This window comes from Emys orbicularis, chromosome 2 (genome assembly GCF_028017835.1).
Source record: "Emys orbicularis isolate rEmyOrb1 chromosome 2, rEmyOrb1.hap1, whole genome shotgun sequence".
Lineage (NCBI taxonomy): Eukaryota > Metazoa > Chordata > Testudines > Emydidae > Emys > Emys orbicularis.
This window is the reverse complement of record NC_088684.1, coordinates 123,786,976-123,811,314: the sequence shown is the minus strand read 5'-3', so window position 1 is coordinate 123,811,314 and position 24,339 is coordinate 123,786,976. Positions and strand designations below refer to the sequence as shown.

Below are 24,339 nucleotides of genomic sequence, written 5' to 3'. Positions count from 1 at the left end.
GATGATGGGTTCTGCTTGATAACGATTCAAAACAGTGTGGACCAATACATGTTCATTTTCATCAGCTAAGTCAGATGGCACCAACAGAAGATTGATTTTCTTTTTTAGTGGTTCTGGTTCTGTAGTTTCCGGATCGGAGTTTTGCTCTTTTAACACATCTGAAAGCATGCTCCACACCTCATCCCTCTCAGATTTTAAAAGGCACTTCAGATTCATAAACTTTGGGTTGAGTGCTGTATCTATCCTTAAAAATCTCACATTGTTACCTTCTTTGCGTTTTGTCAGATCTGCAGTGAAGGTGTTCTTAAAACAAACAAGATGTGCTGGGTCATCATCCGAGACTGCTATAACATGAAATATATGGCAGAATGAGGGTAAAACAGAACAGGAGACATACAATTCTCTCCCAAGGAGTTCAGTCACAAATTTAATTAATGCATTATTTTTTTAACGAGCGTCATCAGCATGGAAGCATGTCCTTTGGAATGGTCACTGAAACATGAAGGAACACATGAATCTTTAGCGCATCTGGCACGTAAATATCTTGCGACACCGGCTACGACAGTGCCATGCGAACGCCTGTTCTTGCTTTCAGGTGACATTGTAATTAAGAAGCGGTCAGCATTATCTCCCATAAATGTAAACCAACTTGTTTGTCTTTGTGATTGGCTGAACAAGAAGTAGGACTGAGTGGACTTGTAGGCTAAATTAATTTTAAACTAGTAAGTTTAAGTTTTACACTATTTTGTTTTTGAGTGCCATTATGTAACAAAAAAATCTACTGTTGTAAGTTGCACTTTCACAATAGAGATTGTACTACAGAACTTGTGAGGTGAATTGAAAAATACTATAGCTTTTGTCTATCATTTTTACAGTGCAAATATTTGTAATCAAAAATAATATAAAGTGAGCACTGTACACTTTGTATTCTGTGTTGTAATTGAAGTCAATATATTTGAAAATGTAGAAAAACATCTAAAAATATTTAATAAATTTAAATTGGGATTCGGTTGTTGAACAGTGCAATTAAAACTGGAATTAATCGCGATTAATTTTTTTAAGTTAATCGTGTGAGTTAACTGCAATTAATTGACAGCCCTACTAGGGATCAATTCCTGAAAAGTAAACTACAGTGAATCAGAAGGACCCCAGCTGTAGTAGGGGAGGGGAAAAGCAAAAATCTCAATACATTAGCTGTTGTGTTGAGATTTCCACCATTTTTGTTCATCTGAAGGATCCAAATTCTGGTTCGATCCTCCTATGCTTAAATAATGCCAGCAGAGTTGGAATTCGGGCATTGGATTTTAAGACCTCCATATCAGGTAGTCTCTGGTTTCAGGGTTTTAGAAGTATTACTTGTAATAGAAATTCAATTTAAGCTGTACATACTTTAAACTATATTATTGAAATCCTAGAATTAAAGAAAGGAAAGGGGGGGGGGCTTTTTAGGCCATCTGATCCCTTTTCAGTACAAGATTGGCATTACAGTATAGTCTCCAGCGTCTTGTCTAATGTGCGTATTTTAAATCAGACATGGGCTATCACGCTATCCTTGGCAATTATTTGACAGACAGATAAGGTGTACTCTCAGTAAAGTTACCCTGGTACTCAACCTAAATTTTCCTTTTCATCCATCTCGCTCTTCTTGCTTTTACTCACTGAAAATGGAAGTTATATGTTGCCTCTTAGTCATCTTTTAGCTAAAAGATGTTCATTTAGTTTTTTAATCATTTCTTAAGTCAGCCCCTTCAGACCCCACTAACCATTCTTGTTGCTCTGTTTTGACACACACCTAAATGGAGGTTCCTAGAACAGGGTACAAATATTACAGTGCTTTCTCACAAAGACCATGCCGTTCCTCCTGGATCCATGTTGATAAGCTTCTGGGTATTCTGCTCAAACTGCATTCGGGGGGGTTGCCAAATATTGTACTAGCCTATATAATTTGCTGTCTACTTCCTAGATTCCAAACATTTCCCTTCCATTGTGCATTATTTTCCCGAAATGTATTGACTCTTATTTTTCCTGAGCAAATTTGCTTTATTTTTGCCTGCTTGATTTTTGTTCTCTTGGGTTTTTCCCCCCGGTGTTTATAGGTGCCCCCCCTTCCCAATATAGAACCAGCTACAAATTTAATATTTGTCTTCAAGATATTTAACAATGTTAATTAAAACTAGGATTAATATTGATTCCCCTCTTCCCAACACAATACTTCGCCATTTATAACACTTTATTTTAATATCTTTCAGCCAGTTTTCAATCCTTGTCAGTGCTCATATCCAAGCCAGTTTGAATTGACTCCCAAGTAAGATTTTTTTTTATGCCCCACTGAAGTTCAGATCTGTTGCATCTATTGTTTCCTTTATCTAGAGTTTCCAGGTGTCCAGTTTTCGACTGGAACGCCTGGTGGAAAAGGGACCCTGGTGGCTCCAGTCAGCACTGCTGACTGGGCCATTAATAGTCTGGTTGGCTGCCCACAGCAGGGTGCCTGCCCAGCTCTGCGCAGCTCCTAGGAAACTGCCAGCATCTCCCTCTGGCTCCTAGGTGGAGGCATGGCCAGGCGGCTCTGCAAGCTGCTCCTGCCTGCAGGCACCGCCTTCGCAGCTCCCATTGGCTGCGGTTCCTGGCCAGTGGGAGCTTTGGAGCTGGCGCTCAGGGTGAGGACAGTGCATGGAGCTGCCTGGCCGTGCTTCCGCCTAGGAGCCAGAGGGAGATGTTCCTGCTTCCGGGAGCTGCCTGAGATAAGCGCCACCCAGAGCCTGCACCCCTGCCCTGAGCTCCCTCCCAGAGCCCACACTCCCTTCCAAACCCCAGCCCTGAGCCCCCTCCTGCACCCCAAACCCTTCACCCCTGGTCCCAGCCAGAGCCCACACCCCAACACCTTGCCCCAGCCTGGAGCCCCCTCCCGCACTCTGAACCCCATATTTCTGGCCCCCACCCCAGAACCCGCAACCAGAGCCCCGTCCCACACCCTGAACCCATCATTTCTGGCCCTAGCCCAGAGCCTGTACCCTCTCCCACACCCCAAGCCCCTGCCCTAGCCCAGAGCCCCCTCCTGCACCCCCAGCCCAGAACCCATACCCTTCCCACGCCCCAACCCCTTGCCCCAGCCCAGAGCCCCCTCCTTCACCCCAAATCCCACATCTCCAGCCTCACTTCAGAGCCTGCACCCCCAGCCAGAGCCCTTACCCCCTGTCTCACCCCAGCCCAGTGAAAGTGAGTGAGTGAGGGTGGGGGAGAGCAAGTGACGGGGGGGCTCAGGGAAGGGGCAGGGCAAGGGTGTTCGATTTTTCTGCAAATAGAAAATTTTAACCCTACTTTTATCCGCTACGTGGCAAACAATTGTTTTGAAGTCATCCTCTTTTCATGAGTCATTAGTTTTTTTCTATTTAACATACATTTAATTTTAAACAAACCCTATCTTTTTAAAAATTGCATAATATATGATGTATACAGTAAGCATGGCTAGGATACTAGCATTTGTGTATGAACAACAGACCAGACCCTTAACACAGGGTGAATTTAAAAAAATATTGGATTTTTGTATTTAAATTAAATCCATCTTTCCTTTAAAAATAAACCTATTTGAAATTTTGGCAACCTACATGAAACAAAAAACTATAATCTTGATCGCTTATATTAAATTTTAAAAAATTATTACAAAGAGTATGTTTGCTGCCGAAGTTTTAAAGAGAGTCAAATCACTGAACTAGTAGAAGTCACTGGCTCAGCCCCTAGAACCAGAGTTTGTTGAAGGGCTAAACCAGCTTTTGACAGCAGTTGCCTCTTCTGCAGGTACGGAGAGAGTATCTTTTTCATTTCAGTTTTCAACTAGTTCAGTTCAGTATCTAGTTCATTTAAAGTTGAGAAACCAACTGGGAGGTAGGAAAACTTGTTTTCCTCTTCCAATCTGAATAAAAAGTAGGTGTGAGAGAGCAAGATCTGCTAGCTCTAAAATCTTGAAGGGTATAGTGATCAGAAACTATCGGATCAGTTCATTAATACAGTTAATACTTCCTTTGTTATATGTTGCTTAGTTTCAAATGGAAAACAAGTTTTTAATTTCTTTCGTATGTATTCAGCACACTTAAGGTGGTTTTATTTGACTAATACAAATTTTTAAATGCTGTTTTTGTGCATTTTTAATTTAATTCCAGTTTCCATTCAAGTAAAGCTCAACACAAGTCACGAGTAAATAAAACAGTAATTTAGTAAAGAGGAAATGCATCATTCATCATTTTCGCACACACACACACACACACACACACACACACACACACACACACACACACACAAGAAACTTGTATGTTAGCCTATGTAATTGCTTAAGTAAATGTGTATGGATATAGTGTATCTTCCTGTTCAGCAAAAAGTACCAAATTTAGTGGAAAGGGTATACTTCGTTGAAAATCAACAAATTTTAATGGTTACAAACCAGTGAGAATCAACTTTTCTTTATGAAAATAAATAAAAAGTACAAATGCAAAACAAACTTAAAATGTATTTAAATTATTTTTTCCTGGTTGCTAATTTAAATCAATCCACCTGTGTTGATACAGACATTAAGACTAGTAAGTAATGGGAGGGGCGCAAACATATTTTCAGGTGTCCTGTGATGTCTTTGAAGATTACAGATGAATTTTCATACTGCGTTTAGTAAGAAAGAGATTTATGTAAATGGATGATGCAGATTTTGGATTCAGTCATTGTCATGTGTAAGGCATGTATACTTTTAATTTAGCCAGAAAGTTACAGGTCCCTCTCCAAATTCTCTCCCTCTCTTTTCCCACTTCTTTCTGCAGTGTGTGGACCTGAGCTGCAATGAACTGAGTGAAATCACATTACCTGAAAACCTGCCTCCAAAACTACAGGAACTAGACCTGACCGGAAACCCCAGACTCGTCCTGGATCACAAAACCCTAGAGTTGCTGAAGTAAGTAAAATGTCTTTTTAATAATGCAGGAGGCAGAATGACTCTAAAGGCATGTGGGACAAGAACCCAGTACACAAGCGTGAGACATACATGTCTTTTCAAGGAGTACAGCTTTTTATTGCCAGAGGGGCAAAAAGGCAACAAATGTGTAGGTAATTCAGAAAATTAAGGCTTTTCTAAACAGAATTATTTTACCCGCACACAAATACAATTGCTGTCAAATACCATTCCTAATCAAAACCAGCTGTAACTACTGTTGGGCTGATTTGACCTAATTTTTCACTCCATACATTGGATCCCAACAAAATACATTAGTTTATTCCACTACTGAGATGTACATAGCTTGAAACTATTGGTTTCCTCTCTTGTCCTCTCACTGTCTCTTGTCACAATCCTGTGCTTCTTTCCACTTGACTCTGCTTTGTATGACTTTCCTGTGGTACTTACCCTCTGCAGACTTGTGGCTTTTAAAGACCCACTTCTGCCATACTGCCTGCAGTGAAGCTTGGTTGTCTTGTTTGGGTTCTTTCTGTCCTTTTATTGTGAGCTCTTTGGAACGGGGATCATCCCTTATTGAATGTCTGGAAAGCACCTAGCACATTATAGGTGCCACCATAAATAATTGGGTTGGTGCATAGATAAGCAATTTATTTTGAGCCTATATTGATTCCTTCCACAGAGTGTTCTGGGTTTTTTCCCAGAAGTGTAGGTGTTATAGTGGTTCTGCCTTCAAGCCTCTCATATTCTTTATGGCCAGAGCTATCTACACCAACTCTGAGGCTCTTTGCCTGCCTGATCCTTCTAGCCTGTTAGCTACTTACAGACCAAATAGATTCAGGGAACAGTTTAGATTTTTTTTAAAGGTTAAGCAACTGTTTATGTAACTCTACTTTAAACAATTTTCCAACAAACAGTGCAGTATTAAATTTCACCTGTCACAAGTGATGCTTGTTCACATTAAATTTCTCTTTTAACAATTAAATCTTGGTATCTTATTGCATTAAACTAAACAGAGAGAAATTATTTAAGACCAGTAACCTAGGTTAAATGGGAATTTAAGGCAAGGGTTTGATAGTTGAAAATAAATGTCAGTATTATACAGCGAACAAGGCATATTATCCTTCTCTATTTTAGGAGTTACCTTAACACAACAGCAGTACAGAAATATGTCTCTGTTCTGCAGATGACTTCTGAGGATGGTAATTGAATTATGCTTAATTCTATTACAATGGCAAATCGCTCTAATCCACATGTGGATGACCAGTGCAGTATGTGCAATAGAGAACTACCATATAGATTGCATGTTGATTTTTAGTCCTAAAAGTGCTACACCTAATCATGTAGAAATGTAATTTTATCACTTTTACTGAAAGCACTCTGCCAACAATGTGAGGTAGCTGTTACCCTCATTTTACAGATGGGTAATCTGAGGCATAGAGTTTATGGCTTACCCAAGGTCAGTAGTCTTTAGCAAAACCAAGAATTGAAACCAAGTATCCTGATTCAGTCCTCTGCTGTAATCACCAGATAGTCTCACTCTTAAATGCAAGGTACGTTGTTCACCAGGGGAAGATTTATCAGCCAATAACATTTCACCAGTGACCCTTCATTTTAAATGTATTTTATCTTCATTAAGACTTCAGTATATTAAAACTGAAGGAATTCTTAATCTAAATTGCTTTTTGCTGTTTAAGTAGTTTGTTCAGTTTCTGCTTCTCAGTTCGGACAATGAAAACAGACTAGACAATTTTACTACAGTCCTTATCAATTTCTTGTCACTTTCAGGTTACCACAATGCTGCAATTTTTAAGTTGGGAGCAATGCAAAAGAAATGTCTTAATTTACAAACTCTCTGCACTGGTGTATTAGTTTTTTAAACTTCATGGAAACTTGTCTTCTGGTCTTAAGATTATTAAAGGAGCCAAATGTAGGGTTGCATTTGACCTGATGCTGTCTTTCTAACAATGCGTCACAAGACTCAGATCTCTCCATGAGAGTTTTTAAATTATCCTCTGTTGATCTCACACACAGACACACAGACACATCTCATAGCAAATAAGTAAATAACTTAGTGCAAGTTGATAAATTAATTGGTTAATAACATATTAACCAATCAGGATGCTTTTACTATCTTAGATTACTTAATAATTAAATCACACTGTTTTAATATCATGTGTTGCAAAGAGCCACAAGAGGCGCATTAAAGAGCCACTTGCCGCTTGTGAGCGTCAGTCTGAGTAGCACTAGTCTAATAGATGGTTTGCTGGCAGGAAGGACCATTCTTTGCATTATGTCCAATTACTGAAGATACAAAGGAGTCACTGCTGGTTTTTCCCAGTTGCCTGTCAGAGATGCAGTGGAGTTGTGTGAAATTCCTCATTTTATGGATTTGGTTCATGACAAAAGATCACATTGCTTAAAGAAAGTCTATTGTAAATCTAGGTGCTGATGGCACTGACTGGACTAGAATTCTGTTCTGAGCAGATCACAACCAGTAAAAGTGCCACTAAACACACTAGGGAGTAACTCTCTGGAGGGGGAAGGATAAAAGGGTTGGGGGGGGAGGATCCAAAAAAGGCCAGTTTAGGACCCAAGGTGGGAAGTAATGCCATCTAGGAGTGTACAAGAGCCTCCAAAGGGACAGAATTAGAAAAACAAAACTGCTACAGGCCTAGATCTGGTATAATCTTTTCCAAGTGTGAGAAGGTGGTCAGAGGTAAAATAGATAATAAATAGGGCATGAAAATGCAGACTTTTCCCCTATCTTACGTAACCATCCAAATTAAGTTTTGCATAAAACTAATAGCTACTGAATTCAAGCCTAGTCATGACTGTCCTACTTAGCTTTGTTTTCTGGGTGTAGTTATGCACTAGAAGATCATCCTAATTGCTTTTTAATAGAGGCTTACTATATTGCAAAAATAGTTTGATTTTAATAATGTACAGGAAATATGCAAATAGTTCTAAAGAAGTGATCCTCTTCTTCTATGAAACTTTGAGACTGGGAGTTGGAATTTCTCCAGTACTGAATGCTACTGCTAAATGCCATGAGTGTCCTTGGTCTGTCAGTGCCAAAGGGGTGAGAGGGTGGCAAATTCAGTTCTCAGAAATCCATTTGTATCCAAGTTCCTGCTTCCTGGAAAACAAGTGCAGTGTACATGAGCCACTTCAATATCTGCTGTAAATTGCATTTGTATATAGTTTATACAGAACTGCAAGTAGCATTACTTTAAAACGGGTCTGTTTTTTGTTTCTTGATTAGTGACCGTTCTTATCAGGTATATTAGAAGTATATTAAGTTTTCCTTCTGTTTGACACTTAGAAGGGTATGGAACCCAGAGACTAATATGTAAACATCAGTAGTTTGAGCATTACTTGGGGAGTTTTTGTTTGTTTTTAATGTGCTCTGGCAAGTGCATGTCCTACTTATTTATTTGTGTAGGAAAAGACTCTGATCCAGATACAGCAGCCCTAATTTAAGTTGTTTGAGGAAAAGTTCCAAGGCCATGCAGATTGTGCGCACACAATTGCTTAGCATTTCACAGTTTTAACAGGCAGTGAGGGTTTGGGTAGGAGGAAATGCACGTTTAAATAGAGTGAATAGACAGACCTTTTATGTTTGTCCTTTTTATAATGCATTTGTATCACTGAAAGGCTCTGGTGCCTTTGAAGATGTTGCAATATGTGGAGAACTTGCTTAACTGCCAACAGAGCAGAACAACAGGGGGTCAGGTTTTTTTCCTCCACATGCAGTAGCAGTATGAAAAGATGGGTACGAACATATGGGGTTGGCCCCTTTTAAAAGCTGTATTGTGCTGCATACCATTTCAGATGTTTGAAATTCAGACCAGAGTTTACACTGATAGTTAATCGGAGGGAGGAGGGATCCAATACCCTAAGTAAAAGCTACCACTCCAGAGTGAGGGGGAAGAGAATGACCATTCTTATAGCTAGAGCACAACCTGAAGGCACCCAGAGGGAAAAGCATCCTCATATTAGCTTTTAGGCATTTTCATAAGAAGTTTTAGAACATTGCTCTATTTTCAGCTTTTGGCTTGGGTGGGGGGGGAAAAGCTGGATGTGGTGGTGATATGGGAGCTTTCATTTTAATACAGTAAAAATCAAATGCAGAAAGGTCTCACTTTGGAAATGGATAAAAGAAATGCATAAGTTAGATAGGATTTTCCCCTGTGCCGCCTCTCCATATCTTCAGGCCACTGCTACATTCTGCTTGTGTTTTCTGCAGAGCCAAGGTTAAGTTTCAAATAGCTGAGAAAAGAAAAGACAAAGTTAACGCAAACAGGAATGAAATAGACCTGCATCGGACTGCTTATTGCTTGTTCTATTCCTGTGTGTATTCTGACGGATAACATTCTACACACTCTATTAAGCGTTTCCCCTTACAGGGACACCTTGTTTTCTTAAATGTAGTCTTCTTAGCGTATGCACAGCATGCCACAAGTGGCAGGTGACTAGGACAATTGGGACAATAAAAGCTTCCTTACAATTTTAAGATAGCAATGACTTTAAGCTAAAGGTCTGTAATATCTTAAACAATTCATTGTGCTTTTTTCTTTTCCCTTCTCATTGCAGTAACATTCGTTGTTTCAAGATTGACCAACCGTCAGCTGGTGATGCTTCAGGAGCCCCAGCAGTGTGGAGTCATGGTTATACTGAAGCTTCGGGAGTTAAGAACAAGTCAGTACTGGTTTGGTATCAGCACAGAGGTGCTCTGCTGCTGGAACACTTCGGTATTTTTTTTTTTAAAAAAAGGCCCTACAAAGAAACTCTTTTCTTAGGAGAAAGTTAGTTGGAGACATTCGTCTCTCAAAAGCAGAGGCCATGGCATGACTTATATCTGTAAACTAGGCCCCTGCCTGGCTCTCATATTTCTTCTTTGTTAAAGGAGTTGCTAAGATACAAGTTTTACTGATGCATTTTGTCTATATAAGACTCCACTATTTGCAAAAGACCCAAGTGCTTAAATGCATCTCCACTCTTTGAAAAGCCTCTTTATCTTTCGCTGAAGCTTGTGTCCCAAGCAAATCAGGGATGCTGCTGGAAGAGAAGTGGCTTAAACTGCATATTCCTACACTACTGACTGGTCCTTTTTTAAAGACTAAAGCAGCCCTTGACAAATAACATCTCAGGGGCCTAACATGTTAACTGCTTGTATGCCGCTGGTTATATGATGCATCTCACCTTAATGGTCCATGAATAACTTCTACAAATCTTTTTGCACTTCCAGTTGAGGTTTTCAAACACTTGAGTCAAGTGCCAGCAAGCTTGACTCGGCATTCTGTTAAATGTATCAACAAATTAAAATGATTATCACATAGAGTAACAATGACAACTTTAAGGGGCTAGAGGGCTGAATTATGAACTATGGTGTTCTGTTTCCATCCCCCTTCACCCATTTACACAATGCAGCATATGAAATAAGTATTGAAAAGAATAAAGACTGGCTAGGTGTACCAAGTTAGTTTGTGTTGACCAGCTCACCAAGGCTTTGCTGTGGTAGTGGTGCTGTGAGCAGGAGTTGCTCAAACAGTGAATTGCTGACCTCTACATATGTGCTTGTTTTTCACACTACACCATTTAGAAGCTAGAGTCGGAGAGCACAAAACAATCCATGGGATTGTTCATTGCAGGTCCTGAAGGGTCGGAAGGCTTCCTCCTTAGCTCCGATAGCTTAGTGGAAATGGAGGTGTGAACCTACTTTTCTTTGTGAATTTGTAGATTGAATATTACTGTCTGGCTGTTCAGTTGGTCTTACTTACTCCAGCTGTCAGTCGGCATGCATCCACATCATAAAACCCATGTCACGGTTTATTCCATGTTGGCAGCCTCGACAGAGGGGCCAAGATCTTATGGTCTGAACTACCCTCTCACTCCTAAAGATACTTATTTCCATACTTCGATGAAGCATGTTCAAGGGGGCAGTATGGAGAATCTTGCTTTTCAGCTTCCTGTGCTCACTTTTCATGGCCTGGTCTACACTACGAGAGTACTTCGATTTTAGTTAATTCGACTATGTGGAATCGATATTACTAAGTCGAACGTGTGTGTCCACACTAAGGACAGTAATTCGACTTTGTGAGACTTTGTGAGTCCACACTAACGGGGCAAGCGTCGACATTGGAAGCGGTGCACTGTGGGCAGCTATCCCACAGTTCCCGCAGTCCCCGCTGCCCATTGGAATTCTGGGTCGAGCCCCAAATGCCTTCTGGGTAAAAAAATGTGTCGAGGGTGCTTTTGGGCGCCTGTCGTCATCCGTCCGTCCCTCACAACCTCCCTCCCTCCCTCCCTGAAAGCGCCGGCGGGAAATCAGTTTGCGCGCTTTTCTGATTACTGACAGCGCGGACGCCACAGCAGTGCGAGCATGGATCCCGCTGCGACCATCGCTGCAGTTGTGGCAGTTCTCAACGCCTCGCAGCTTCTCCTCCACCTGTACTAGAGGCAGCTGCAGATCAATCATGAGAGGAGGCTACGGCACCACCGTGACGGCATGAAGTCGGACACTAGCTTCGACCTCTCTGAGAACATGAGACCCAGCGCCCAGGACATCTCGCTGTCACTGGGTCTTGTTGATACTGTTGAACGGCGATTCTGGGCCCGTGAAACAAGCATGGACTGGTGGGACCGCATAGTGCTGCAGGTCTGGGATGAATCCCAGTGGCTGCGCAACTTTCGCATGCGGAAGGGGACTTTCCTCGAACTGTGTGAGTTGCTGTCCCCTGCCCTGAAGCGAAAGGACACCCGGATGCGGGCAGCCCTGACTGTCCAGAAGCGAGTGGCCATAGCCCTCTGGAAGCTCGCAACGCCAGACAGCTACCGGTCCGTCGCTAACCACTTTGGTGTGGGCAAGTCTACCGTGGGGGTTGCTGTTATGCAAGTAGCCAGGGCAATCGTCAAGCTACTGCTATCTAAGGTAGTGACCCTGGGAAACGTGGAGCTCATCAGAGATGGCTTTGCCGAGATGGGATTCCCAAACTGCGGTGGGGCTATAGATGGGACTCACATCCCTATCCTGGCACCGGACCACCAGGCCAGCCAGTACATCAACCGAAAGGGGTACTTTTCCATGGTGCTGCAAGCACTGGTGGACCATCGGGGACGTTTTACCAATATCTACGTTGGATGGCCTGGCAAGGTTCATGACGCTAGGGTGTTCAGGAACTCTGGTCTGTTTAGACGGCTGCAGGAAGGTCTTTACTTCCCGGACCACAAAGTAACTGTTGGGGATGTGGAGATGCCTACAGTCATCCTCGGGGACCCTGCATACCCGCTAATGCCCTGGCTCATGAAGCCCTACACTGGCGCACTGGACTCAGGGAAAGAACTATTCAACTACCGGCTCAGCAAGTGCAGAATGGTGGTGGAGTGTGCTTTTGGCCGTCTCAAGGGGAGATGGAGAAGCCTACTCACTCGCTGTGATCTCAGCGAGACCAATATCCCCATTGTGATAGCTGCTTGCTGTGTGCTCCACAATTTGTGTGAGAGCAAGGGGGAGACCTTTATGGCGGGGTGGGAGCTTGAGGCAAATAGCCTGGCTTCTGATTACGTCCAGCCAGACAGCCGGGCGATTAGAAGATCCCAGCGGGACGCGCTGTGCATCAGGGAGGCTTTGAAAGCCAGGTTCCTGACTGAGCAGGGTCTCCAGTGACTGTTTACTTTGTGGACACAGATGCTGAACCTGCCCCCGTTTCTTTACCCAGTTACTGTTGACTATCCTTCCAAGTTACATACCCCCTTCCCCACCTTCCCAACAAATAAAATCTGTTCCGTTTTGTTACTGAACAAGGTTCTCTTTCTTACTGTTTTCGCGGGAATGTTTTAAACCGGGGACGCAGACTGTGGCGGGGGGCGGGTTTAGTGTTTTGATGCAAATGATGCTTCTAAACTCCGGGAATGACAGGCTCCGCAGTGCTGGATTGGTGCCAGCAGTCCTGGGCAGGACTGCATGTATGTGTCGGCCAAGTGACTTTCTGGCAGGGGGCGGAGGGTAACAGATCCCCTGCTGCGTGGCTCTGTGATCCAGGATAAGGACCGCGGCAGAAGATCTGTAACTGCCCTCCCCCGCCACAAAGTCACAGATCAACCCCCTCGCACCCCAGAACATGAAAACCGCCTCCCAGACTGACCAGGGTAACTGGTGACTGTACTGTGTATGTGTCCTGATGCTGGACCTGCCCCCGCCTCTGTAGCCTGCTACAGGTGACTGTCCTGTCCAAGTAACAAACCCCTTCCCCCCCTTCAGACAGAATCCCCTCTAAAAGACACTCTCGGAAACAGTACTTAACAGAAACAGATGTTTTATTATGAACCGCACATGAAAAGGGGGGGGAGGAAACTTGGACGTGGGCTATTGTGAGATGGGTAGGAAAGGACTTTTCAAACTTTGGAACGAGAGCCTTCCATTGCTGCAGCAGTGTGCAGGGGCCGACTGAAAGTTTTAACGGCCCTTGCCGCCCCTCCTTCTTTGGACTTTTGGTGAGGGGGGTGTGGGACTTGGTGGCGGGGGAGGGCGGTTAGAGATAGACAGCAGCAGGGCTCTGTCCTCCTGCCTCCGGTCTTGCAGAACATCCACTAGGCGCCGGAGCGTCTCCGTTTGCTCCCTCATTAGTCCAAGCAGGGTTTGAGTAGCCTGCTGGTCCTCCTGGCGCCACCTCTCCTCCCATTCCATGACTGCTCTGTGCATTTGTGACAAGTTCTCCCTCCACTGTGTCGTCTGGGCTGCCTGCTCTCGTGAGCACTCCATAAGTTCATAAAACATGTCTTCACGCGTCTTTCTCTTCCTTCTCCTAATCTGCGCTAGCCTCTGGGAGTGTGATGCCAGGCTGGGTTGGGAGACAGTCGCAGATGTGTCTGTGGGAATGGGAAAAAGGGAGTAAATTCCTGAGACAGATAAATGAAGTTGCTAACAAAGAACATAGTCTTTCTCTGTGAACAACACCATGCACTGGACCTTTCACATGCGCACTCAGGACAAGGTCGAATTTTCGGCCCTCGCCTTGACTGCCTGGGGTCCTGCAGTTGCGATCAGAGAAGCGTTGCAGGACACCTCTACTTCTGTTGCAGGAAAACATGGTAAGCCGTAGACTTGTTGCAGCTTAAAAATGTAATAGTAGCACTGGGCTCCTTTCGCACTGAATGCAAGGCCACTCTCTGCTGGCAGCAATCAGGGAAGCATGAGCTCTGCCCCTGTCCCACCACCTCGCGGCTGTCCCTGGGAAAGCTCCCTGTATGCTGCCCCTCTGCCGCCTCCACCGCGTGGCTGTAAAGCAGTCCCAATACTAACATTCCCCTCCCTAATTTAAAGCAGGGCGTCATGTGTGATATTACACTGATGAGGATCTCGGAGACCGAGAGGGGAAGGATGCTTCGTGAGACCATGCAGAGGCCAGGGCCGTATGCCGCCATGCTGTGCCGTGCAATGATCCCGGACTACCTGATGGACTCATGGCGTGGGAACGTGTGTTACCACGGGGGACCGAACAAGATCGCCCTGCCGCGGAACCTCATGCGCATGCTTGAGCGGTACCTCCAGGAGAGCTATGCCGAGCTATCCCAGGAGGACTCTCTGTCCATTCCCGGGCACATTGACCGTCTTTTCATTTAAGTGCAGCATAAGGGACTACAGAGTGGAGCGTCCTGTGGTGGCCTAATCATGAATATCCGGACATTATTTGATTTTCTATACATAGTTAGGACTAAATAGTTGACTGCCAACTAAATCATGAACAACAAATTACTAATATAGTTAATATTCCTGTTTTGTTATAAATAAAAGTTTCTATGTTTAAATGAGTGACTGAAAAGCCCATTCTTAACAATATAAATATTCCAGTTATGTTAAAATGAAATGTTGAGATGTTTAAAGCACTCACTGCTTGATCCTTCCCCTGATTCGGTGTCCGGGGTAACGGCTGTGGACGGTTGGTAGGGGATCTCGGTAAGGGTGATGAAGAGCTCCTGGCTGTCGGGGAAATCAGCGGTGCAAGCGCTGTCGACTGCCTCGTCCTCCTCATCTCCTTCCTCATCTTCCCCGTCACCTAACATTTCCGACGAGGAACCGGCCGTGGACAATATCCCATCCTCGGAGTCCACGGTCAGTGGTGGGGTAGTGGTGGCGGCCGCACCTAGGATGGAATGCAGTGCCTCGTAGAAACGTGATGTGTGGGGCTGGGATCCGGAGCGTCGGTTTGCCTCTTTGGTTTTTTGGTAGCCTTGTCTCAGCTCCTTGATTTTCACGCGGCACTGCGTTGCATCCCGGCTGTATCCTCTCTCTGCCATGGCTTTAGAGATCTTCTCGTAGATCTTTGCATTCCTTCTTTTGGAGCGCAGCTCTGAAAGCACAGACTCATCGCCCCACACAGCGATGAGATCCAAGACTTCCCGATCAGTCCATGCTGGGGCCCTCTTTCTATTAGATTGCACGGCCATCTCTGCTGGAGAGCTCTGCATCGTTGCCAGTGCTGCTGAGCTCTCCACGCTGTCCAAACAGAAAATGAGATTCAAACTGGCCAGACAGGAAAAGGAATTCAAATTTTCCCGGGGCTTTTCCTGTGTGGCTGGTCAGAGCATCCGAGCTCGAAGTGCTGTCCAGAGCGTCAACAGAGTGGTGCACTGTGGGATAGCTCCCGGAGCTATTACCGTCGATTTCCATCCACACCTAGCCTAATTCGATATTGCCATTTCGAATTTAGCGCTACTCCTCTCGTTTTCGAGGAGTACAGAAGTCGAATTTAAGAGAGCTCTATGTCGAACTAAATAGCTTCGTGGTGTGGACGGGTGCGGGGTTAATTCGATGTAACGGCGCTAAATTCGATATAAACTCCTAGTGTAGACCAGGCCTTAAGAGTAAACAGTGCAGTAGCTTTCTCGGTTTTTACTACTAATTTTTTTTTTAAATCACAAAAATAAAGGCTGCACTTTACATGCCAGAAAAGTTGAAAAATCATTAGGGGTCTCTGTTTAAACCTCTTTGTTGCTCTCTCTTTACCATGGAATTTAACAGTACCGTAAATGCTACTTATGATGTTCACTACCAGGATCTGAAATGAAACTTCATAACTCATGAAAGTTTGTGACGCTTACTATAATCTGATCTTCCTTCAAGCTGCACATCCTGGTCAGAACAGTGAGAAAAGAATTGAGGAGTGTTAAAATAATCTTCTGGTACAAATGCTTATTTATTAAAAACCCATTTTTGGTTTTCTCTTTTTCCTTAGACTGTGTGTGGCGGCTCTTTCAGCCAATAATTTCTGTGACAACAGGGAGGCGCTGTACGGAGTCTTTGATGGTGATCGCAACGTGGAAGTGCCCTACCTTCTGCAGTGTACAATGAGTGATATCTTGGCAGAAGAGCTGCAAAAAACAAAGAGTGAAGAGGAATACATGATCAACACTTTCATCGTTATGCAGAGGTTAATCCCAGATCTTTAATTTTTGTCATATTCCTCCATATGTGGATCAGTCAGCGTACTTGCTTCTATCCCAGAGCTGGTTTTTTTCCAGTTTTCTAAATGATTTCGTTTGCTAGCTTGTTTCTTTATTGCTGGTTTTTTTAATTGTGACCTGTTGTTGCACACATGTCCTAAAATGTTCATGACCAAGGAATGGATAGTTTCTCTTTTCTGAGATGTGCTTAATTTCTTTAAAAGTCTCATTGTTGAGAATTGCTAATATTTAAAATAGTGATGTGACTTTTGTTTCCTGAGACTGATCATCTTTAAACATCCCCCTCCTCCTACAACTTGCAAAGCCCGGCATGTTTCAACCTGTCCCTCTGCACCAGTTCAGATGATCATAAACATCAAAACTCTTGTTGAGGATATGCATTCTAACTGTTTAACTGCATATTTTCAACCGTAAAATTGAATTCTTTGAGCCAAGAATAAAGAAATGATGCTAGAAGTATGATGTAGTAGGTATTTTTGGTTATTTGAAAACCAGTGTATGCTGCTGTTGACAATATAAGAGACTGTGCCTTGGGGAATAGAGCTGAATGAAGAGGATCAGACAAAAGAGAAGGAAGAGGTGGGGAAAGCAAAGGAGAAGACATGCAAATAGGCTTGACTACACGGCCTCACAGTGTGGACTACGGAGGTGTGAACTGCTGTGTGCGGTAAAGAACTGTGTTAACGTGAACTAGGCCCCTTCTAGTTTGTGCTAGCAAGGTCTACATGGGGCAGTTCCAGTGCAACTCTTCAGTGCACGCTACGCCCCCCATCGTCCACAATGCAGGGCCATGGATTCCTATGTCTGAGGGCTTGTCAATATTTGTCAGACACTCGCTTCCTGAAAAGATCCAATTCCTAAGTCAGGAAGTAAGAGCAATAAGATCAAACTGAATTAACTGTACACAAGGAAAAAAGGGGGACTGTGCCCTTTGCTTCTGTAATACTGCGCCTCCCCATTTTTATCATTGCTTGGGACATTGCCTCACTCTGACAGGTGTTGGAAGTGAATCCTGCAGTATGATTAGAATCCTAGGTATGAGGCAGGGAAAGTACCTAATAGGTGTCCTTGCTCATCCCTGTAGTATAATTTCAAGGAACTTTAGTTTTTCTGCAAAAAGATATTTCTTTACATGTGTCTCAAAGAATAGGCTAATCAACATTTCATAGAACCCAGACATAGTAATGGTTCTAGTTACATATATCCATTTATTGAGGATTAGTACAATATTTCTGTTTCTCAAACATTCCTGAGGTGGTAAAATGCTAACCTACATCAGATCTTGGAAAACTGAATTTGAGTATTATCACCTCAGGGTTCTATAGCCAAGTTCCGATCTTCGTTAAAACAAAAGAGCTAAGAAAGCTTGGAACGTTCTGTAATGTAGTAGTTCAGTTACTGCAAAGAAAGTTAAATAGGGTTAGAAGCCCATGCAGAGGGAGAGATGGAAAAATTGTTAAACACAACCAGAAATTAAATTGCGAAATGTCATAAAAAGTAGTTTAGTTTTAATATGAGCAAGACAATACTTTGTATGCTTGCAACAGGTTTTGTTAGTGAACTTTAGCCAAGGCCTTCTAAAATGACAAGTTAAAAATATTCTTCAAATGTGCCTGATAAGGTATTACTTCTGGTGTGCTAATCGGTTTGTGAATTAGTGATCTTGAGTCCAATTACAATTGGAGAGTGTTTTTGGTATTTTAACGGTGATAACTGCTTCTGTCACTTTAATGGTGATAGATACTTTACAGTGGAGCTTTAGGAGTTTGAAAGTGCAGAAAAACAACGGTTAAATACTTAAAACTGAGTGGCAATAAGCAGTAAAACATTGATTCCGGCTCTTTAAAAAATACATTGCAGTTTTGGAAACTAAAGTTTCATGTTCATAAATTATTATATTTTTAGATTCTACCTCTAGTTTTTCAATAGCTTCTTAATATTTAAATTTCCAAAAAGTTTGCTGTGGGGATGAATAAGGTGAAATACTCTAACTGTCTTGGTGATGACAAGAGAGCAGTGGCACTGGGATTGTGAGGGTTTTTTTTTTAAATTGAGAATGGATCCAATTGAGGATGTATATCTCCTTTCTTATAACACGTTCCCCATGAGTTGTACATAAGTTCCTCACTACTTTGGTATAAAGCTTCACAATCTGAACTGGAGCTCTTGTTCTTGCCCAGTGAACCTTGAGAGTCTGTGTGCTATAATTGGGATTGCTTAACTGTGGTCCCCTGCTCCCCTCTCTACTCTGACCTCATAATGCAACTTTTCCAGTTAATCAGCAAGTATTGCTTTGTTTACATTCCAGGAAACTTGGAACTGCTGGACAAAAACTTGGAGGCTCTGCTGTCCTTTGCCATATAAAACACGATCCCATGGACCCAGGTGGATGCTTCACATTAACCTCAGCAAATGTGGGGAAGTGCCAAACTGTTCTCTGTAGGAATGGAAAACCTTTGCATTTGTCCAGGTCTTATGTGATGAGTTGTGAAGAAGAGCTAAAGAGGATTAAACAGCACAAGGCCATTATCACAGAGGTAAGAGAACTGTAGTGCTGGTGGAGGGAATGTTACAATCTGCGACTTCCTCTAGAGACCGTTCTGAGCAACACACCAAACATATTTCCTTATCATACAAATAATAAACTGTATCTTAAAGACGGGTGCATCTGTGTGCTGGAATTTCATCCTCCCCTTCCGGTATGTTTTATGTCACATGGTCCAGTTGCTGTTGCTCTGCAGAGATACTCAGCCACGAGGGTCTGAGCATGGTGGTCTTAAACAGGGGAAGATGAGGAAACCAACTTCTACCTGGAAGAGAATTGCTGGACTAGGAATGAAGAGCCCATCCACTTTGTGTAGGGTGGGAAAGCGCCGAGAGAGAACTTGGAGTGTGATGTCTTTTCTTCCATAAGAGACTTTCTCTGCTCCTTCCTGCTATCTGACCAGCCAGGATGCTGACAGACAGCTGGCTCATTTTTCTGTCTCACAACAGAATGTGTTGTGCCAGCTATGGGCTTGTGCTCTGGCAGGCAGCTCTGTAGTATGAGAGACTGCAGCTTCTGCACAGGGAATCCAGTCTGTGCTCACCCACAGATTGGAGGTTGTGAGCTGCTGAAAGAGTAGAGAATCAGTCTCCTCCCTTGGAAGATACAGACCCAGAGGGCAGATAGCTGACACAGAACATACATGTGGGGAACTGATCGAAAGCAGAAAGAGAGAGAAGCCCGTCCTTTTCTTTTTAGTCTGCTACATCCCTACTTAAGAATTTGATGCTCAGCCTACTGCTGTACATGCATAGATGTTAAACTTGCCAAGCAAAAGTGGTGCGGGATTAGAATCTAAAATGTGACATGCTTGAAGCGAGCCACTCCATCACGTACTGTAGATAACCAGAGAGCTGTCAGAAAGTCCCTTTGTAAAGGAAAAGTGAATTCCTGTTTTAAATCTTAAAATGATTCACCAATTTCACACCCTTGGATGGCTTATCAATGGAACCCTACAGGCCAAAGAGGTTTTTATGTTCTGAGGCATTTTAAAGGCCTACCTTTTCCTCATTTTCATTCACTTTCCTTTGGTTATTTGTTCTGTAGTGGCTATTGCTGGCATCAGTTGGACCAAATGCTTATAAATCATTGCCTTCGTGGTTCTCTAAATTAGCAGGGTTGCAGTTATCCCTGACAAGACTGGCAGGAAACCAAACACCACAACACTTGAGATGCTTGCTCTCCTTACCGTGCCAGCTCAGATTCTAACCAAGCCAGAATCTTGGGATTTGAATGTACATGGGATTTATTTCTTAAATACACATTTTTAATGGTGTTTTCCGGCTCAGATATTACTCCTCCTCCCCTTGGGAAATGTCGTATCTAAGAGGAAGTGTAGTAAGTAATTGGAGCATGTAAAACATTTCACTACAGCTCAGCTGATTGAAAAACACAGACTTGCACTCTGCTATATTTGACTTGCATGCTTAATTTAAAGAATATTTTTAAATTGTACCTTTCAAAAAGCTGAGCTGAGATAAATAATGTATAGCTGCAGGAGAGAAGCCATAACCGTGATCCTTTAGCCATTGTTCAATATGGACTTGTGGGGGCAGGGAGGGTCATACACAAGATAAAATACCTTAAGTGGGGGGACAGATCTGACTGGCTAATAAGATGATAGCTGCATGAGCCATTAGCCAGAGCAGTGACCCCCACACCCTTATGCACAGTGTGTACCATTCGCAGGGGTTTGGGGGATGGCGGGTGGTAAAAGGGCTGGTTTTCCCTGAGCCCCCAGGTTGAGAGGACCCCCAAAGAAGGAGGTTCTGCAACCCCATATGTGCCACTCAGGGTTGGTCCCACAGCCCCTCTCACCATGGAGGGACCATGAAGCCAAACCTGAGTGGTGTTGCTACCTCACAAGCCGGGTCACAATGCTTGGAGCGGGGAGCCAGGCTGCTACTGCGGATTGTGGTTGTGCATACCAGGGAAATGTTTCTACAGGGGGCCTCAAGCCAAAGCATTAAGTTTTTTATTTGCCCAATTATATGCTCCATTATGTTGTCAAGTAGCATCTTGGGCACTAGAGACAGACCTGTGTATATGACACACCATAACTGTAACTTGTATTAAGTCCATTGAGACAGGATGGTGTAGTGAGCTAAGCATGAGACTGGGAGCCATGAGCTCGTGAGTCCTAATCCCAGTGCTTGCACTGACTCAGAGTAGCTGTTTGCAAGACACTTCATAGAGTCTAAGGCCAGAAGGCATCACTGTAATCTAATCTCTTCTCCTGTATAATTCAGGCCATAGAACTTCCCCAAAATAATTCCTAGAGCATATTTAGAAAAAACATCCAATCTTGATTAAAACTTGTCAGTGATGGAGAATCCACCATGACTGTTGGCAAATTGTTCCAATGGTTAATTACCTTCACAGTCAAAATTTTACACCTCATTTCCAGTCTGAATTTCTATAGCTCAACTTCCAGCCATTGGACCTCAATCACTATAAGGCATGTTTTCTAGTCCTTTAATCATTCTCATGGCTCTTCTTTGAACCCTCTCCAGTTTATCAGTATCCTTCTTGAATTGTGGGCACCCAAACTGGACACTATATTCCAGCAATGGTCGCACAAGTGCCAAATATTAGAGGAAAAATTACCCCTCTGCTCCCACTCGAGATTCCCCTGGTTCTTGATCCCGGGATTGCATTAGCTGTTTTGGCCACAGCTTCACATTGGGAGTTCATGGTCAACTGATTATCTACCATGACCCCCAAATATTTTTCAGAGTCATTGCTTTCCAGGATAGAATCCCCCATCATGTAAGTATGGCCTACACTCTTTTTGTTCCTAGATGTATACATTTACATTTAGCTGTATTAAAATGTATATTGTTTGCTTATGCCCAGTTCATCAACCGATCCCGATCTCTCTGAATCAATGACTTGTCTTCATTATTTACCACCCCCTCCCTCCCCCCCCAATTTTTGTCATCTGCAAATTATCTGTTTTCTCCCAGGTCACTGATAAAAATGTTAAATAGCATAGTGCCAAGAACCAGTCCCTACGGGACCCCACTGGAAACACATCCACATGATGCTGATTCCCCATTTTCAGTTACATTTTGAGACCAATCATCTAGCCAGTTTTTAATCTATTTAATGTGGTGCAATGCCATGTTGAAGATTTTACAGAGTCTAGGATATTATGTCAACACTATTACCATAAGCTTTCGTGGGTGAATACCCACTTCGTCAGATGCATGCGTCTGACAAAGTGGGTATTCACCCACGAAAGCTTATGCTCCAATACGTCTGTTAGTCTTAAAGGTGCCACAGGAGACTCTGTTGCTTTTTACAGATCCAGACTAACACGGCTACCCCTCTGATACTATTACCATATCACCCAAACTTATCATTTCATTAAAAAAAGATAGGTTAATTTGATAGGATCTGTTTTCCATGAACCCATCTTGATTTGCATTATTTACATTACCCTCCTTTAATTCTTTATTAATAGAGTCCCATATCAGCCACTCCATTATCTTGCCCAGGATTCGCGTCAGGCTGGCAGGCCTATAATTATTAGGGTCATCCTGTTTACCCTTTTAAAAATTGGCACATTATTAGCTTTCTTCCAGTCATCTGGAACTTTCCCAGTGCTCTAAGGTTTCTGGAAAATCAACATTAACAGTCCCATGAGCGTCTCAGCCAGCTCTCAAAATTCTCGGATGCAAGTTATCTGGACTTGCTTCATTAGCTTCTGTTCAGCATCCTCCAGAGATACTGGTAAAATGAAGAGTGTTATCACCATATGATGAGACTACATCTGTTTTTCCCAAAAAAACTTCATCACTCTGGCTCCTTATCTATAAAATGGATGGGATGTGTAGCTGCCACACAGGATGTTGTGGAGATAGACATTTCTAAAATGCTTGTAAGATGTAAGTGCTAGGCATTTTTGTCTTTCTATAGTCTCAACTTCGTGTCCTCTTTTTTTTTTTTTTTAATTTCAGGATGGTAAAGTAAATGGCGTGACAGATTCCACAAGAATCTTGGGATACACCTTCCTTCACCCAAGCGTTGTGCCCCGCCCTCATGTCCAGTCCATTACCTTGACTCCGCAGGACGAGTTCTTCATTCTGGGTAGCAAGGGATTGTGGGACAGCCTCTCCATCGAGGAGGTGGTGGAAGCGGTCAGAAATGTGCCTGAACCACTGGCGGCTGCAAAGAAGCTTTGCACTTTGGCCCAGAGCTACGGCTACAACGACAGCATCAGTGCGGTGGTGGTTCAGCTCAATGTGACGGAGGACAGCTTTTGCTGCTGTGAGCTTAATGGAGTCCCGCCTCCCAGTCCAGGCATCTTTCCCCAGTCAGTCAACGTAGTCATTAAAGACAGACCTACGGATGCTTTGGGAATGCCATCTTCCAGCAGCGGCATGGCCTCTGAAATTAGCAGCGAGATCTCCACCTCTGAAATGAGCAGCGAGGTGGGGTCCACAGCCTCTGATGAGCCCCCTCAGGTAGCCATGAATGAGAACAGCCCAGCATACCCCAATGAACAGCGCTGCATGCTTCACCCAGTCTGCCTGTCCAATTCTTTCCAAAGGCAGTTGTCCAGCGCCACCTTCTCCAGCGCCTTCTCTGACAATGGCCTTGACAGTGATGACGAGGAGCCAATTGAGGGTGTCTTTACCAATGGCAGCCAGGTGGAAGTGGAGGTGGACATCCACTGCAGCCGAGCAAAGGAGAAGCAGTTGCTCCAAGTGCCTGTGGAAGCCAGCGATGAAGGCATCGTCATTAGCGCGAATGAGGATGAAACGGGCCTTTCCAGGAAAGCAGATTATTCCAGCACTGGTACAATTGGGCGCCGACGGGGCAATGGTTCTGTGGCTCCTCAGGAAAGGAGCCATAACTTGATTGAAGTAGCAACTGATGCACCTCTCAGAAAAACTGGGGGCTACTTTGCAGCCCCAGCCCAGCCAGATCCAGATGACCAATTCATCATCCCACCAGAGCTTGAAGAAGAGGTCAAGGAGATCATGAAACAACACCAGGAACAACAGCAGCAGCAGCAGCGGCAGTATCAGATGGATCAGCTGCCAGACTATTACGATACACCACTATGACCCAGTCTGCATACTGTTCAGAAATAAGCTAACGAACAAGAAGACATGGGGTACGTCTTCACTCAAGGGGGGGGTCGATTTAAGATAAGCAAATTCAGCTACGCAAATAGCGTAGCTGAATTCAACGTATCGCAGCCGACTTACCCTGCTGTAGGGACGGCGGCAAAATCGACCTCTGCGGCTTCCCGTCGACGGCGCTTACTCCCACCTTCGCTGGTGGAGTAAGAGCGTTGATTCGCGATCCCGACCGATGGGACGCGATAAATCGATCCCCGAGAGGTCGATTTCTACCCGCCGATTCAGGCGGGTAGTGTAGACCTAGC

The 24,339-nt window shown here is 43.7% G+C and overlaps 1 protein-coding gene across 1 annotated transcript in view; it reads left to right on the top strand.

Moving 5' to 3' along the window:
- The window catches only part of PHLPP1 (PH domain and leucine rich repeat protein phosphatase 1), a 251,059-nt gene extending 227,043 nt beyond the window's left edge, over window positions 1-24,016 (top strand). Inside the window, exons 13-17 of the mRNA XM_065398984.1 lie at window positions 4,803-4,933; window positions 9,527-9,631; window positions 16,168-16,362; window positions 18,705-18,933; window positions 22,904-24,016. Coding sequence (XP_065255056.1) covers window positions 4,803-4,933; window positions 9,527-9,631; window positions 16,168-16,362; window positions 18,705-18,933; window positions 22,904-24,016 — 1,773 coding nt within the window. The remainder of the gene's footprint in view (window positions 1-4,802; window positions 4,934-9,526; window positions 9,632-16,167; window positions 16,363-18,704; window positions 18,934-22,903) is intronic.
- The last annotated feature ends 323 nt before the right edge of the window (window positions 24,017-24,339 follow it).